Here is a 13,481-nt window from a genome sequence, read left to right as displayed (position 1 = left end):
GCGAAGAAAATTCACGCATGCGCATTGTGTTCTGATTGTTACTATGACAACCATTATCAACGGATGATTTAAATTATTTTTAGGTTAGTTGCATGCTTTTGTAAGTGAATTGTATTTATGTTAGTTATATATTTTTTGTATATGCTTATAGTTTTAAGTACATCTTTTATTATGTAGTTTTTTTTAACCTTTTTCAATGATTTAAATTATTTTTAGGTTAGTTGCATGCTTTTGTAATTAAATTGTATTTATGTAGTTATATATTTTTTTGTATATGCTTATAGTTTTAAGTACATCGTTTTTTAAGTAGTTTTTTTAAACCTGTTTTCGACCGATTATTTTAAACGATTCATTTTATTTTCTTAGTGCTTGATGCATTTAAATTTAAACATTGTTAATGAATCGATCTGTTTATGATGAATCTGAGAAAATTTTGTTGACAAATTCTTGAGATATTACATAAATTAAGAAAGATATCCATTAATGCCCATAACGTTTAAACGCTCAGTGACTCTATTATCAGTAATCATATTATTAAAAAAAATGCTTTGTTTCAGTAAAAAATATTATTATATTAATTGCAGATTAACCATTTACACTTTAATTTAAAGCATAAATTCTACGAGGGGTAACAGAAAATTAGAGAGATACATATCACGTTATGACTGAAGGCCTTTATAATATTATGAGTGAATTATATGACTATCAAAATTTGAAGCTTTAAAATATTTTGCTGAAAAATCTATTAAAGTTGGAATTGCGTAAAATATTTAATGGTACGAGCGGTGTCACGGTTTGACATCGAATCAGATAATATTCTTATTCAGATACTTTCATTAAAGACTCTGCTTTCGATTTCTTGGGTGAAAGGGCATTTGTTTATGGCGTAAATATAAAACTCAAAGCCATTCTCAAAAGTAAACACAACCTCTTTTAATGAATTCCAAACTATATATACATCTTTTTTAACACCGTTGCCATTCGGAACAAAACAAAAGCTGAAACATAGACAATATTAATAGATATAGAGAATCAACGCGACATCCTCTCACCTAAGTTAATATTTTACATTAAAACTTTAACTTACACATAGTTACAAGAAAGATATATAAAATTAACAAAATTAAAATTGTTCACAAGTCCAGTCTTTTAGGTATTTTGACCGTACGCCTGGTTCTAGTCTTTTGAAACTGTGGCTCAAAGCTTACATCACACACATTGTTAGAGCCAGACTCTTTACAAGTTTCCAATATCTTAGTTGAAAAGTTCTCAACAATAAGATCATCATTAGAGACTTCTAGTGGATACAGTCTCTGAGTTGGTCTTAGTAATTCTCCATTTGCCGTTTTAAGTCTCACAAGTCTTGTTACTCCATCTTGACCTGGAATAATCTCTATTATTTTTCCCAGTGGCCAATTCAGTCGCTTGGTGTTGTCACTTCCTATTAATACAACATCACCGATATTCACTTTCACTGATCTTGTCTTATCCGATTTTTGAATAAGTGCTCCTAGATATTCGGATCTAAATCTTTTTCGCAGATACTTTTGTAAGTTTTCTCTGTATTTGACTCGTTTATTCACACTTCTGTGTCCAATATCATCAAGATCAGGAACACCACTTGTTTCAATGTCTTGAAGAAATAGAGATGGACTTAAAGGCATCAAAGTAACATTATTTTCAGTAACATAGGTCAATGGACGGGAGTTGATCACTGCTTCACAGTCGCAGAGAATGGTGATCATTTCTTCAGAAGTTAAAGAAGCTCTTCCTAGTACTCGCCTCAGTAAACTCTTGAGAATACCTATTAATCTCTCCCACCAACCTCCCCACCATGAGGCAGTTGGTGGATTAAACTTCCATTGAATTGGTGATATAGATGTATCATCAATAATCTGCTTCCAGTTTAGATCTCGTAGCGCATTTGAAGCTCCTACAAAGTTAGTTCCGTTGTCACAGTAAATTATTTTACTTCTTCCTCTGCGGGATATAAATCTTCTAAGGGCTAGTAAAAAACTCTCAGTAGACATGGACTCAACCAATTCTAGATGCACTGCCCTGTATACGGCGCAGGTGAATAAGCAAATCCAGGATTTGGTGTTACCTTTTAAGATCACTGGACCAGCAAAATCAATGCCACAAATTTCAAATACAGCCGCTTCTCGGAGTCTGTCGTTTGGAGGGTTTGCTGTGCAAACTTGCACGTTTTTGCAGAAAATCTTCTACATACGGTGCACTTATTAATCAGAGATCTCACCGTTTTTCGAGCATTAAGAAGCCAAAATCTCTCTCGAAGAATATTTATTAAAATTTGGGTACCAGCATGTGCATTTTTCTCGTGATAATATCGTATTAATCTCTTGACCACCTCATGATCGGACGGAAGAATAGCTGGAATTTTAAACTCTTCTGAATTAAACTCTCTGTCGAAAGGTAAGTTTCGTTTTTAGTCTGAGGATTCCACTCTGATCCTTAAATACTCCTAAAGTTTTTAATTTATTATCTCTCTAGTCTACAAAGCAATCCTCTTGAACCATTTTGATTAATAACTTCTCGGCTTCAAAAATGTCATCAAAATCAAGGTCTCCATGTCTTTTCTTAATTTTTTCAGCTCGACAATTAAAGGTAAACCGTAGAATCCAGGCAATTAGATGAACTATTTTCTGGTATTTCGAAAAATATTTGTAATACCAGTCTTCCTTAGGAACAAAACTTGTAGAAATCAAACTTCTTGTCACAGATGAAACTATGGTCTTTTTCTTTTCCCAAACAATCTCGCTTTCATTTAAGCTTAGATTTCCTTTTGGCCAATCCTCTTTAGGCAAGTAAAGCCAACTTGGTCCTAACCACCAGTTAGATTTCAATAAATTTTGAGCTAAACAACCTCTACTCGGGAGATCAGCAGGATTCATGGAACCAGGGATATGTCTCCAAGAACTTTTATTTGTTAACGCTCTAATTTCCTTCACTCTATTCTGGACAAAGACATTCCAGGCTTCTTCTCTCATAATCCATGTCAAGACAGTCGAAGAATCAGTCCAGAAGTAAACTTCTTCACTCTGTATCTCTGACAAAATAGAAGTTGAAAGTCTTGCTGAGACAGTAGCTGCAAGTAAATCAAGTCTAGAGATAGTAATCCCTTCCTTTCCTGTTGGTGAAACTCTACTCCTGGCTTGTATAAGTTGTACTTTAACTGAATCACAAGTCTGTATTCGGATGAAAGCAGCGACAGCATAAGCATGCTTACTAGCATCACAGAAAATATGTACTGAAATATCTCCACTTGCAATCTCTGAACCAAAATATCTTGGAAAACGGATTTTCTCTAAACAGTCAATATCTTTTAGCCATTTTAAAAATGTATTTTTTGTAATTTTATCAACTTCTTCATCCCATGTTATTTTCTGCTTCCACGTTTCTTGAAGCAATAATTTAGGAATTAGGATGACAGGACAACATATACCAAGAGGATCGAACAATCTATGAGCTGTAGATAAGATTAATCGCTTAGTTACCTTTTCAAAGCATAATTCTTTTACACTTGCAGTATTAATTCGTAGAGTGTCAGATTTTTTATTCCATACCAGGCCGAGCACATTTGTATCGGCAGAAGTATCAGCATTGACATCACTGAACTCCCACCCTCTAAGCTCGAATTTTTCTCGGCCGTTACCTCAGTCGAAACGTTAATAAAACGATGTAGTTCTTTTTCATTTTTAACGCAACTAACACAATTGTCGACATAAAAACTATGCGCAAGTTTTTGAATGACATCTTTTGGATACGAAGATTCTCCAGTTCCTATTTTTTCCAAAACAGTTTGTAAATGAAGCTGAATAGTAGAATTTAGAAGAAAAGGGCTGCTCGTTACACCAAAAACTACACGGCAATGTCTGTACTCTTTCAGCTGACCATCATTACCAATCCACAAAAATCTCAAGTAATCTCTATATGTGGGTGAAACACCTATTTGTAGAAAGGCTTTTCGGATGTCAGCAATAACATCGATCTTCTCTTTTCGAAATCGGGTTAAAATACTCGGAATCTGCTCTATTAGATTCGGCCCCTTCTCAAGACAATCATTAAAACTAGGAAATCCCTTTGCCTTGGCCGAAGTGTCAAAGACAGGCCGGATTTTTGTAGTGCTATTCTCCTTGATAACTGCTCGATGAGGCAGATAATGTACTGAAGCCTGATCATTTTTGGCAACTTCCTCAATTACTCCCTCCTCAAGCCATTCCCTAAAAACATTCTCATAAGCTTCATAATTAGACTCGGTTTTAAGACGTTTAACAGTCTTGTTCAGTCTTCCCTTTGCTAAATCAAAATAATCTGGGAGTGGTGAATGATCTTCCAACCAAGGCAAATCTACTTCAAAACGATCATCTACCAAATGAACTGTATTTAGAAAATGCATTCGAGCAGCTTCTTGCAACTCGATCTGGCTTTTCTTCACAGATGGGTCAGTTATGCCAAGAGTATCCAAGGACCATAAGTCTGTTATTGTCTCTGCTGTAGATAACATGGACTGAACTAATAAAGATGAACATTCACTTCTCGCAGTATCAATTATTCGTCCCATTACAGACCACCCAAGTTTTGTTTCAATCGCTACGAGTCCACAAGACATTTCACGATAACCTCCTGTCATGAGCTTCCCAGCTACATCAGCTCCGATAAGGATTTCAATATTATCTTCACAATTATCCACAATATTTACATTATAAGCAGCTAACTCCTTCACGCAAAACTCATTCACAGTAGGTGGCACAGTTTTACAAATAATTTGTTGACTAAGAACTTTAAAATTACAATTATAATTCTCATGTACACTCGATAAATACAAAGTATATACATCATGTTTACATACCCCAGTATGCTTGCCACCAAATAGGGAGTGCTGCAAATATTCACAGCTGGTAGGCTCATAGCTCATTTCTTCAGCTGTAGCTCGTAGTAAATATGACCGCTGTGAACCAGTATCGATAATAGCTCTTGCTACACGTTTTTTCCCGTTGCCTCTAATTACAACTTTGAATGTCTGCAGGAATACGTTTGGATTGGTAGACAAGTTGGAAAGAGCTTGATCCATTTCAGAACTACTATCAGTTCTCTTATCAACTTCAAGCGATTCTTTGTCTTTAGACTCAGATATCGGATTCATTTTTCTACACAGAAGAATGTGGTGTTTTTTGCCACAACACAAACAACTAGCTCTGACATTACAATCTCTGACAGAATGTCCAGTTTTTAAGCATAAAGAACAATTATGAGATTGTTGAACAATTGCCTCTCTTTGCTTCAAGGGCATTTTCCTTACTTTAAAACAATCTCCAGAATAGTGTGCATTAGAACAAAATATGCACTGTTTTGACACTTGCGACGAAGTCAAAAGATCAGTTGCACTAGGTGCCTCATAAAACTTTACATTCCTAGTTTTATTTTCACTCATTTTTTTATCACCAGAAAATTTATTATATTTCACTTCCGCTTTCGGTTTAGAAGCGTTGGAACTTCTAGAAGCAAGAAGAATGCGTTCTTCTGATTCAACCTCATCTTGTAAAAATTCTAAAATAAATTCTAAATCACTTTTTTCTATTTTAGTTGAATTTTGATCGGAATCATTCGTGTTCGTTTCACGAACTCTACGATGAGCCGATCTATAACGCTCCCAAGCAATCAAAGTTTCTTCGGGTAGCGATGACTCAACTAGAGGAAATAACATAGCAGCATATTTCTCCCTAGTAACTCCTAATAGTTCAAGTGAACGTAGTTTACTCTCGAGTTGATCAAACAACTTTCTTAATGAGTTTTTTGAACAGTTCTGTTTTTGAAGAACTAATGCTAGTAAATCTCTAACATATACTTGAATTAATAATTCTTCTCTGCCAAAACGCAATTTTAATTGTTTTAAAGCTTTTTCATAGCTATTACCACCTGGAGGAAAACTCTTAATTAATTCTTCGGCAGGACTACCTCGTTCCATTGCTTGAGATAGATATGAAAATTTATCGTGATAATCGATATTAATGTCCTCATCAATTTTTTGAAACTGTCCCCAAAAATATAACCAATTGCGTACATTACCGTCAAAAGTAGGTAATTTTATTTTTGGATAATTTAATAAGGTATTCGTATGAATATTAAAACTTTCATTTTTAGAGGATAACTGTTCAATCACAAATGATTCTAACTTTTGTTTCAAAGATCTCCAGCGATCAATGTAAGTTTCCGACTCATCTACTTCTCTCTCGATTTCAGTATCGGAAGTCTCCTCGGAATACAACAACTGTTTAAATTTTCCTGCCTTGTCAAAGGAAAGGCATGCTATAGTAAACAGCCTTCTCAGTTGCTTCCTATCTTTCAAAACAGTTTCCATAATGAAATAAATGCTGAAATGTTTCGTACTTACTCTTAAAAAGCAACCGAGTCCTGTCACGGACTCCAGATGTCACGGTTTGACATCGAATCAGATAATATTCTTATTCAGATACTTTCATTAAAGACTCTGCTTTCGATTTCTTGGGTGAAAGGGCATTTGTTTATGGCGTAAATATAAAACTCAAAGCCATTCTCAAAAGTAAACACAACCTCTTTTAATGAATTCCAAACTATATATACATCTTTTTTAACACCGTTGCCATTCGGAACAAAACAAAAGCTGAAACATAGACAATATTAATAGATATAAAGAATCAACGCGACAAGCGGAGTTTAACCCCCTGCTTGGCACAATTTTTAAAAATCGCGGAACAACGGCCTTGCGAAATATTCAAAAGCAAAGGAGCAGATGTTCAATTATAGTGCATAATAAAGATTGCCAGCTTTGGCGCGTTGTCGCAACTTGGCGAAGAAGGGGGGTTAAACTCCGGTTCAACCTATTTAATTATTAAAATTTAAACGAACATTAAGATTGGTGAACCGGCTGGTCGCCAAAGGCGGCTAGTAAATAATATATTCTTCTAACAATGCTAGTAACTTCAGAAAAATCAATCGTTCTATTTTTTTCAAAATCTTATCTTAAAAATCAAAGAATATAGAAAATTTTGATTTAATATATTTTATTATTGTTATACTCATTTCATAGAACACTCTTATTTCAAATATTCCAAAAGCAAATAATAGATTTACAAGCAATATTTGAGTTCTTGTAAATAACTTTTTTCCTTTAATCTCGTATTTTCTGCAAACATTATTTTTACTCTTCAAATATAATATATATCTGCAAACATATATATACCTTAAATAAATTTTCATCAATCTATAAAAACGCACATATTTCCCCACCCCGGTTCAATAAATCGTCTTACGTCCCTTACTTAGAAACGATAACATCAAAACTAAAATGCTTTAGCCTCAATGGTATCAGCACCCCTTCCTCTCCATGCAACCCTGCAACTCATCAATTAAATGATGGGAGGAAACAAAAACAAATCACTGAGAAAAACCTTTCTACCATGCCGTTTTATCTATAATGGTCAACTGCTCTTCTTTTGAAAAGCGACATTGCGACCCCCCCCCCAACCTCTCCTTATTTTTCCTATGTACAAACCGCAATAGAGAACAGCAAGGTTCACACAGTAGCTCGAGAATAGTGTGCGATACATAGTACTTCGAACGGTAACGATCCACACAATAGTTCTCGAACGAAAATAGCTGGATCCACACAATCGCTCGCGAACGAATGACATTTTTTAAAAAAATGTCCTGAATCAGATCGTTCGTACTTTCGCGAACGACCCATCTCTAACGTGAAAGCGGTATTTTGAAGGGTAGCGTTAGCCGGAGGTGGCATTAGAGGATCAAGCTAGGTTCTAATTAGTGCCTGTAGATGGCGGTAGCAGTCTGCAGCCGTCTATAGGCGCTAACAAGAACTATCTCAATTCCAGGACTAGCTATGATAGAGGTTATAAGATTTGGCAAAGAAGCATATTTCTGGCGAATTGTGCGAATCTTTTTCATTTCCTATTACGCGATTTTGTTTTTCATTTTATTCCGTTAAACTTTGAACCATAAAACTGTTCCATTTCTTTTACTCTTTCTGAAAATTTACTCGTTTCTTTTACACTCTTTCAGAAATTCATCCGATAATTTTTTTATTTTAAATTGAATTTGATATAAATAAATTCATTATCGTTATTAAAATATATTTATTTATTAAGAATTTTTTAGTCATTCGCTAAAAATTAATAATTATTAAACAACTTATTAAAAATATAAATGTATTTATTTATTATTTGTTATTTATTTTATTTTTGTATAATTATTTTTCATTTGAAAGAAAATGTTTCCAACAGTTGGAAATAATAGAAATATTTTGATGCACAATTTGAATAAATAAATGTTTTTATGTTATTGCTATTTGAAATAACATTTGGCTGCAAGGACTCTCCACATAATATATATATAAATTTTTTACTATATACATTTTTTTTCTAATAAAAGAGAAAGTGTTTGTGTGTCTCCAGAGAAGAATAGATATGCTTTGGAGGGTGGGAAAGTGTAATATTTGTTACTGCAATTTTTTGATTTTTATTATTTAAAAACAGCGAAAAAGTTTGATGTTTTTCTGCAATAACTTCCAAAAATGTTTCCCGATTAAAAAAGATTTTAATTCATCTTTAAAATAAATTTATACATATATCTTTTTAATTATAAAATCTTATGATATTCCTTCTTTATTTTAACAAATTTTTAAATATTGATTTTCAACAATATCGTTATAATGAAAGATAAATCATTTTCATTGTTCATTCAAAGGCGAATGATTTTTTTTTTTTTTTGCTAAAAAATATGAGATAAAATTATTTATACTTTTAATATAATAAAACTCATAGGCTCGTATGATATCAATAAACCGTCTTTCAGGGCAGATTGCTGGATTTAGTGCTTACAAATTTAGCTATTTCTTAGATAGTAATATTAAGAAATAATGTTTCAAAAATTAAATTAAATTTTAATAAAAAATTAACAAAAATCCAGCATTTTCTTTAATAACTTCGAATCATATCACTGACCAAAAACATTTTAAATTTAAAAAAATTAGTTTTTTAGTGATCTCTTTTTTTTAATTCCATTCAATATTTTTCTTCTTTGTTCTTAATATTTTTCAAAATACTTTTGAACTAATTTTTTAAAAATATTTTTCATTGGTTTAGTAAACTATACTTCTATATGAGCACATTGCAGTGATATTAAATACAATTTTATGTGCATATTATTGTCACTTTAATTTTTGAAAGATAAAATAAAACTAAAGAATTACATTCTACAACCTAGGCTTCCTATAATGTTTTGGATGAAGATTGAAATCTACTTTATTATTTTCATTTTTATTATTTATTTTTTATTTATTTCATTTCATTCATTTTAGGTTAACATAAAATTAAAAATTAGGTATAACTGAAGCATCATCTTTTTTTTTTTTTTCTAATAAAAAGCAATTGATTTTCTTTATTTTACCAGTTTTTATGGCGTTTTTTTTAGCATGTCTTTTACGGCAGATAAAAAAGATCCTTATATTTTTTACAGACTACTTATATTCTCTTTTCAAATTTATCACAAAAATGATACAAAAAAAATAAATACAAGGTTATTCGAAATATTCAAAAATCTCTTTATTATTCTTTAATTCAAAATATCGTAGTATAATAATATTTTAGGTTTCATTTTAATTTATATTTATATTGTTCTTTCTCTTAATTACAACAGCACTAAAGTAAATAAAAATGATGTTTAATATCGACATTGCCGAACACATTTTTGAGTATAAGACCAAAAATTAAGCAGGATCAGTCTTTAGTCGATTGCTTCCAATTGGGCGACGTTCATAAGGTCTCTTTCATATTTCCTGCATACAGGGCTAATTTTTCTTCCGCCTTCCCATGGACCTTAACAAACATAAAAGAATCCTAGTAGTCATTTTACAAATCCTAGTAGTCATTGTATGTTCGTAACATAACATTTATAGCTATTTTGTCTATTTAGTTGGGAGAAAAAGGTCATGAGAAGGGTATTGGGACCGGACATTTTCGTGCGAGTCAAACGTTCAATAAATCCTTCTTAACTCATTGAAAAAGGGGCTAGGAAGTGATTAGTCTTTGCTAAAAACATATAAGCCTGCTGGCAAGAATGTTTGGTGAGAAAATGTATTGGTATTTTAACTAAATTTTGATACTTAAACATAAGGAAAAAGCTTCTGTTTGTGCATGTGCTGACTTTACAAACCAGCCTTTTTGACATATATCAATCAAATTTGGCAAATATATAGTTTGGTGGGTAGAAATGTGCTTTTCAGAGAGATTTTTAAAAACTTTTAATTAAATCAAAATTAATCGAAATATTGGCTTTTATTTGGGATAACTTTTTTAAAATTTACAATGGAAAAATAGTTTTTATAGCACCATAATATTAAAAAAAATATATCTTTTTAACGATACCAAATTTTTTTTTATCATACAATTTTTCTTACTATATTTAATAAATATTTTAAACGTATTTTGCAACAATATATATTTTATTGTTGAAAAAAAAAAGCTCAAAACCATTTTCAATGTTGCTATTAATTTCATATCGGCATTTTTTTTTTTTTTCTTTTTCCATCATTGTTACCAGTTTTTTTTTTTTTTTTTTTTGTGTGTGTGTGTGTGTGTGTGTCTGTCATTGTTTCTATCTCTCGCTTTTTTTTTTTTTTTTTTTTTGCGGAATTAAATAATTATATTGCTTACTTTCCTGAAATCAGCTTTGCCAGTAATAACTTTTGTAAAGGAGAGAATAATAATTTGCACTATAAAATGAAAACTTAATATATTTTTGCAAATTTAATAATAACTTTGATGTTCTTCCAGAATTCTTATGCTTTTGTATTATTATTCTTGATATATTTAATATTTGCTCAGAAGATTTTTGTTGTAAAATGTGTTTAAAATATTTTTAAAAAATTGCTTAAATATGGAAAAAATATTTATACTGCAAAAAATTACAATCACTGAAAAAAAAATTCTGAATATGTAAAAATAACATTTATACTACGATATTTTCGAAAGTTATCAAAGGACAAAAACATCAAGTTCTTGTTAATTCTTAATTAATTAAAATTCTAAATGAAATTTTTAAAATATTGCTCCGAAGTGCACATTTTATCCTTCCAACATAGTTGCGCAGTAAGTTTGGTAGCTATATGTCCTACGGTCTGATTAATAGAGTATCAACACCCAGATATACAGATACACAAAAATATATTCATCTTTATTATTAAAAGAGATCACTCCTGGTGACCAGCTAGTTAGACAAAAAATATTGATTATATTTAATTTCAAATAAATTATTTAGATATAACTACATATCCATGATATCGCTAAATTTCCAGACATTAAAGATGTGTTACTTTTATTGTCTTACACATATTCCACTCTTATGTATTTGAAACTTTCTAATTCTCTGATCTACCTTGCAATTTCATGATTTTATCCATCTCGTAAATTGCACAGATATTAAATAAAATTCACCCTCTTTAGCTCCCAACAGTTTAAAAAGATTAAGCGATTAATAATTTGAGAAACAATGAAAACGGTTTGAATTTCAGGGTAACAACATAATTTATTGTTGAAAATTAGGTAAAAAAAAATAAATCAGGAAATATTTGTACAATTAAATTTTATTGTAGAAAAGAAAAAAAAACTGAATTTTAAGATTATGTAAAAATTACCTTTGTGCTATAATATTTTCGAAAGTTATCGCGGAAAAGAGTCAAAATTTCGTTCAATTTTATTAACTGAAATATCAAAAAATCGCTTTGAGTTATCTATTTCCGGCATCAAAAGGATATATGTGCCAAATTTGAGAGCTTTTGGTCAAACGCCATGCCATGTAGAGCGCAAATACGCACGAAGACATGTACATTCATCTTTATTATTAGTATAGATAATGCATTTCATGTTTCTAAAAATGAAACTTTGTAATGGAATTTTCATTCACTCTATGAAGTGACAGAGTTTCGAAATTGCACGGCACGTTTTTCTTCTCTATGACTATACATAATTTTGCTAGGACTTAACTTGTCAATTTAATTAATTTTTAATTCCCCATGAGTAATGCCATCAGGTACTAAATTTGAGAAAAAAATTATTTTTAAATCACATAATGCATATACTCTACACTAATTATAAAGATACATTTATATGCGTTTGTAATGGTACTGTACAGGCAAATCGTTTCATCTATAAATACCAAATTTTGCACATATATGGAGGGCGAAAATTTGTATTCCGGCTGCGATTTTTTTTAAATTTTCAGTTAATTAAAATTTGTGAAATTTTGGCGTTTTTTGCATTAATTTCTGAAAATAATACAGCAGAAAAACAATTTGTACAGTATCTTAAAATTCAAAACATTATCTTTTTAATGATGCCAACTTTTTGCTATATAATTTTCCTTTTTTTAAAAAGTTTTTAAGCTTATTTTACAACATTATATTTTATTATTCAAGTGAAACTGAAACCATTTACATTAATGCACCTAATACCGCATCTTGGCTTTTTCTGACTGATAAGACCAAGATATGAAGGCTCGGTTTATTTTCCATGTTGAGTTGGCTTCAATATAAGGCATGCTTTTAATAATTTTTTTTTTTTTTTTTTTTTTTGCATTAAATAAATTTCGCTCTTTTGCAACCAAAACGGAGTGAGTTAAGACAATTTGAATGTCACTGTTTTATAAAAACATGGAACTCCATCGACTGTCTAGAAGATACAAAATCAGTGCCCTGAGTTTCCATAAGATTGATCAATCTAAAACGATTACATTTTTAATTGTCCTAAAATAAAGATCTTCAAGGCTTTATTACTCGGTCAGATTTGGCCGCAGAAGATGGAAACGTTAGGTTGTCAAGATTATTTTACTGAATATGATTCTTAGGCCTGAAGGATCATATAAAATTTAGACTTCATAATCCTTTCCAAAACTACTTTCAGCAGAATAAGTTTATGCTTCTATAATAGTATCAATGATATGTTTATAAAAATTTGAAGCTTCAAAATATTTTGTTTGGAAATCTATTAAGAGAGCAAGTTACATAAAATATTTAATTGAAAATTTTAGCGTGTAAATTCTGGCAAACCAGCTATTTGCCAAAGGGGGACAGTAACAATGATTTAAAAATAAAAAAAAATAAAATCAATTAAATATTAAAAAATCTACTTTTAATTCATTAATCAGTATATCTTTTAAAAAGTGTTTCTTTTATTGTTATTTCACATTTCTGGTAAAAATTGCTAAGAAATAAATATTATCGAAAATATTTTTAAATTGGGCCCCTCTCCTTCTAAGACTGACCCTATACCTAAGGAACTGGGAACTATAATTATGAAATATTTTTTTAAACATTTTCAAATATTTAATTAAATTATGAAAAAAATTGCACAGAAGTAAAATTGATATCACTGAATAATTAATGTCTTGAATTTTAAATTGGCATAAGAATG

The 13,481-nt window shown here is 30.9% G+C and overlaps 2 protein-coding genes across 2 annotated transcripts; both read right to left on the bottom strand.

Annotated features, from left to right (window-relative positions):
- Window positions 1-1,133: 1,133 nt before the first annotated feature.
- LOC129987740 (uncharacterized) lies at window positions 1,134-2,030 on the bottom strand. The gene has a single exon (XM_056095683.1). The coding sequence runs from the start codon at window positions 2,028-2,030 to the stop codon at window positions 1,134-1,136; it is 897 nt and encodes a 298-aa protein (XP_055951658.1).
- A 477-nt stretch (window positions 2,031-2,507) lies between these two features.
- LOC129987739 (uncharacterized) lies at window positions 2,508-5,164 on the bottom strand. The gene is made up of 3 exons (XM_056095682.1): window positions 4,871-5,164; window positions 3,643-4,738; window positions 2,508-3,487 (listed from the first exon to the last, which is right to left on the bottom strand). The coding sequence occupies exons 1-3, from the start codon at window positions 5,162-5,164 to the stop codon at window positions 2,508-2,510; spliced, it is 2,370 nt and encodes a 789-aa protein (XP_055951657.1).
- Between the last annotated feature and the right edge of the window lie 8,317 nt (window positions 5,165-13,481).

The sequence above is a fragment of the Argiope bruennichi genome, chromosome 10, assembly GCF_947563725.1.
Source record: "Argiope bruennichi chromosome 10, qqArgBrue1.1, whole genome shotgun sequence".
NCBI lineage: Eukaryota > Metazoa > Arthropoda > Arachnida > Araneae > Araneidae > Argiope > Argiope bruennichi.
This window is presented reverse-complemented; position numbering and strand designations above follow the sequence as displayed.

Coding starts and splice junctions, on each gene's coding strand:
- LOC129987740 (XM_056095683.1), bottom strand. CDS start 2,030: ATGTCTACTGAGAGTTTTTTACTAGCCCTTAGAAGATTTATATCCCGC.
- LOC129987739 (XM_056095682.1), bottom strand. CDS start 5,164: ATGAATCCGATATCTGAGTCTAAAGACAAAGAATCGCTTGAAGTTGAT. Junction 4,739..4,870: donor TTGGTGGCAAGCATACTGGG/GTATGTAAACAT, acceptor TTTTGCGTGAAG/GAGTTAGCTGCTTATAATGT. Junction 3,488..3,642: donor GAAAAATTCGAGCTTAGAGG/GTGGGAGTTCAG, acceptor TCTTATCTACAG/CTCATAGATTGTTCGATCCT.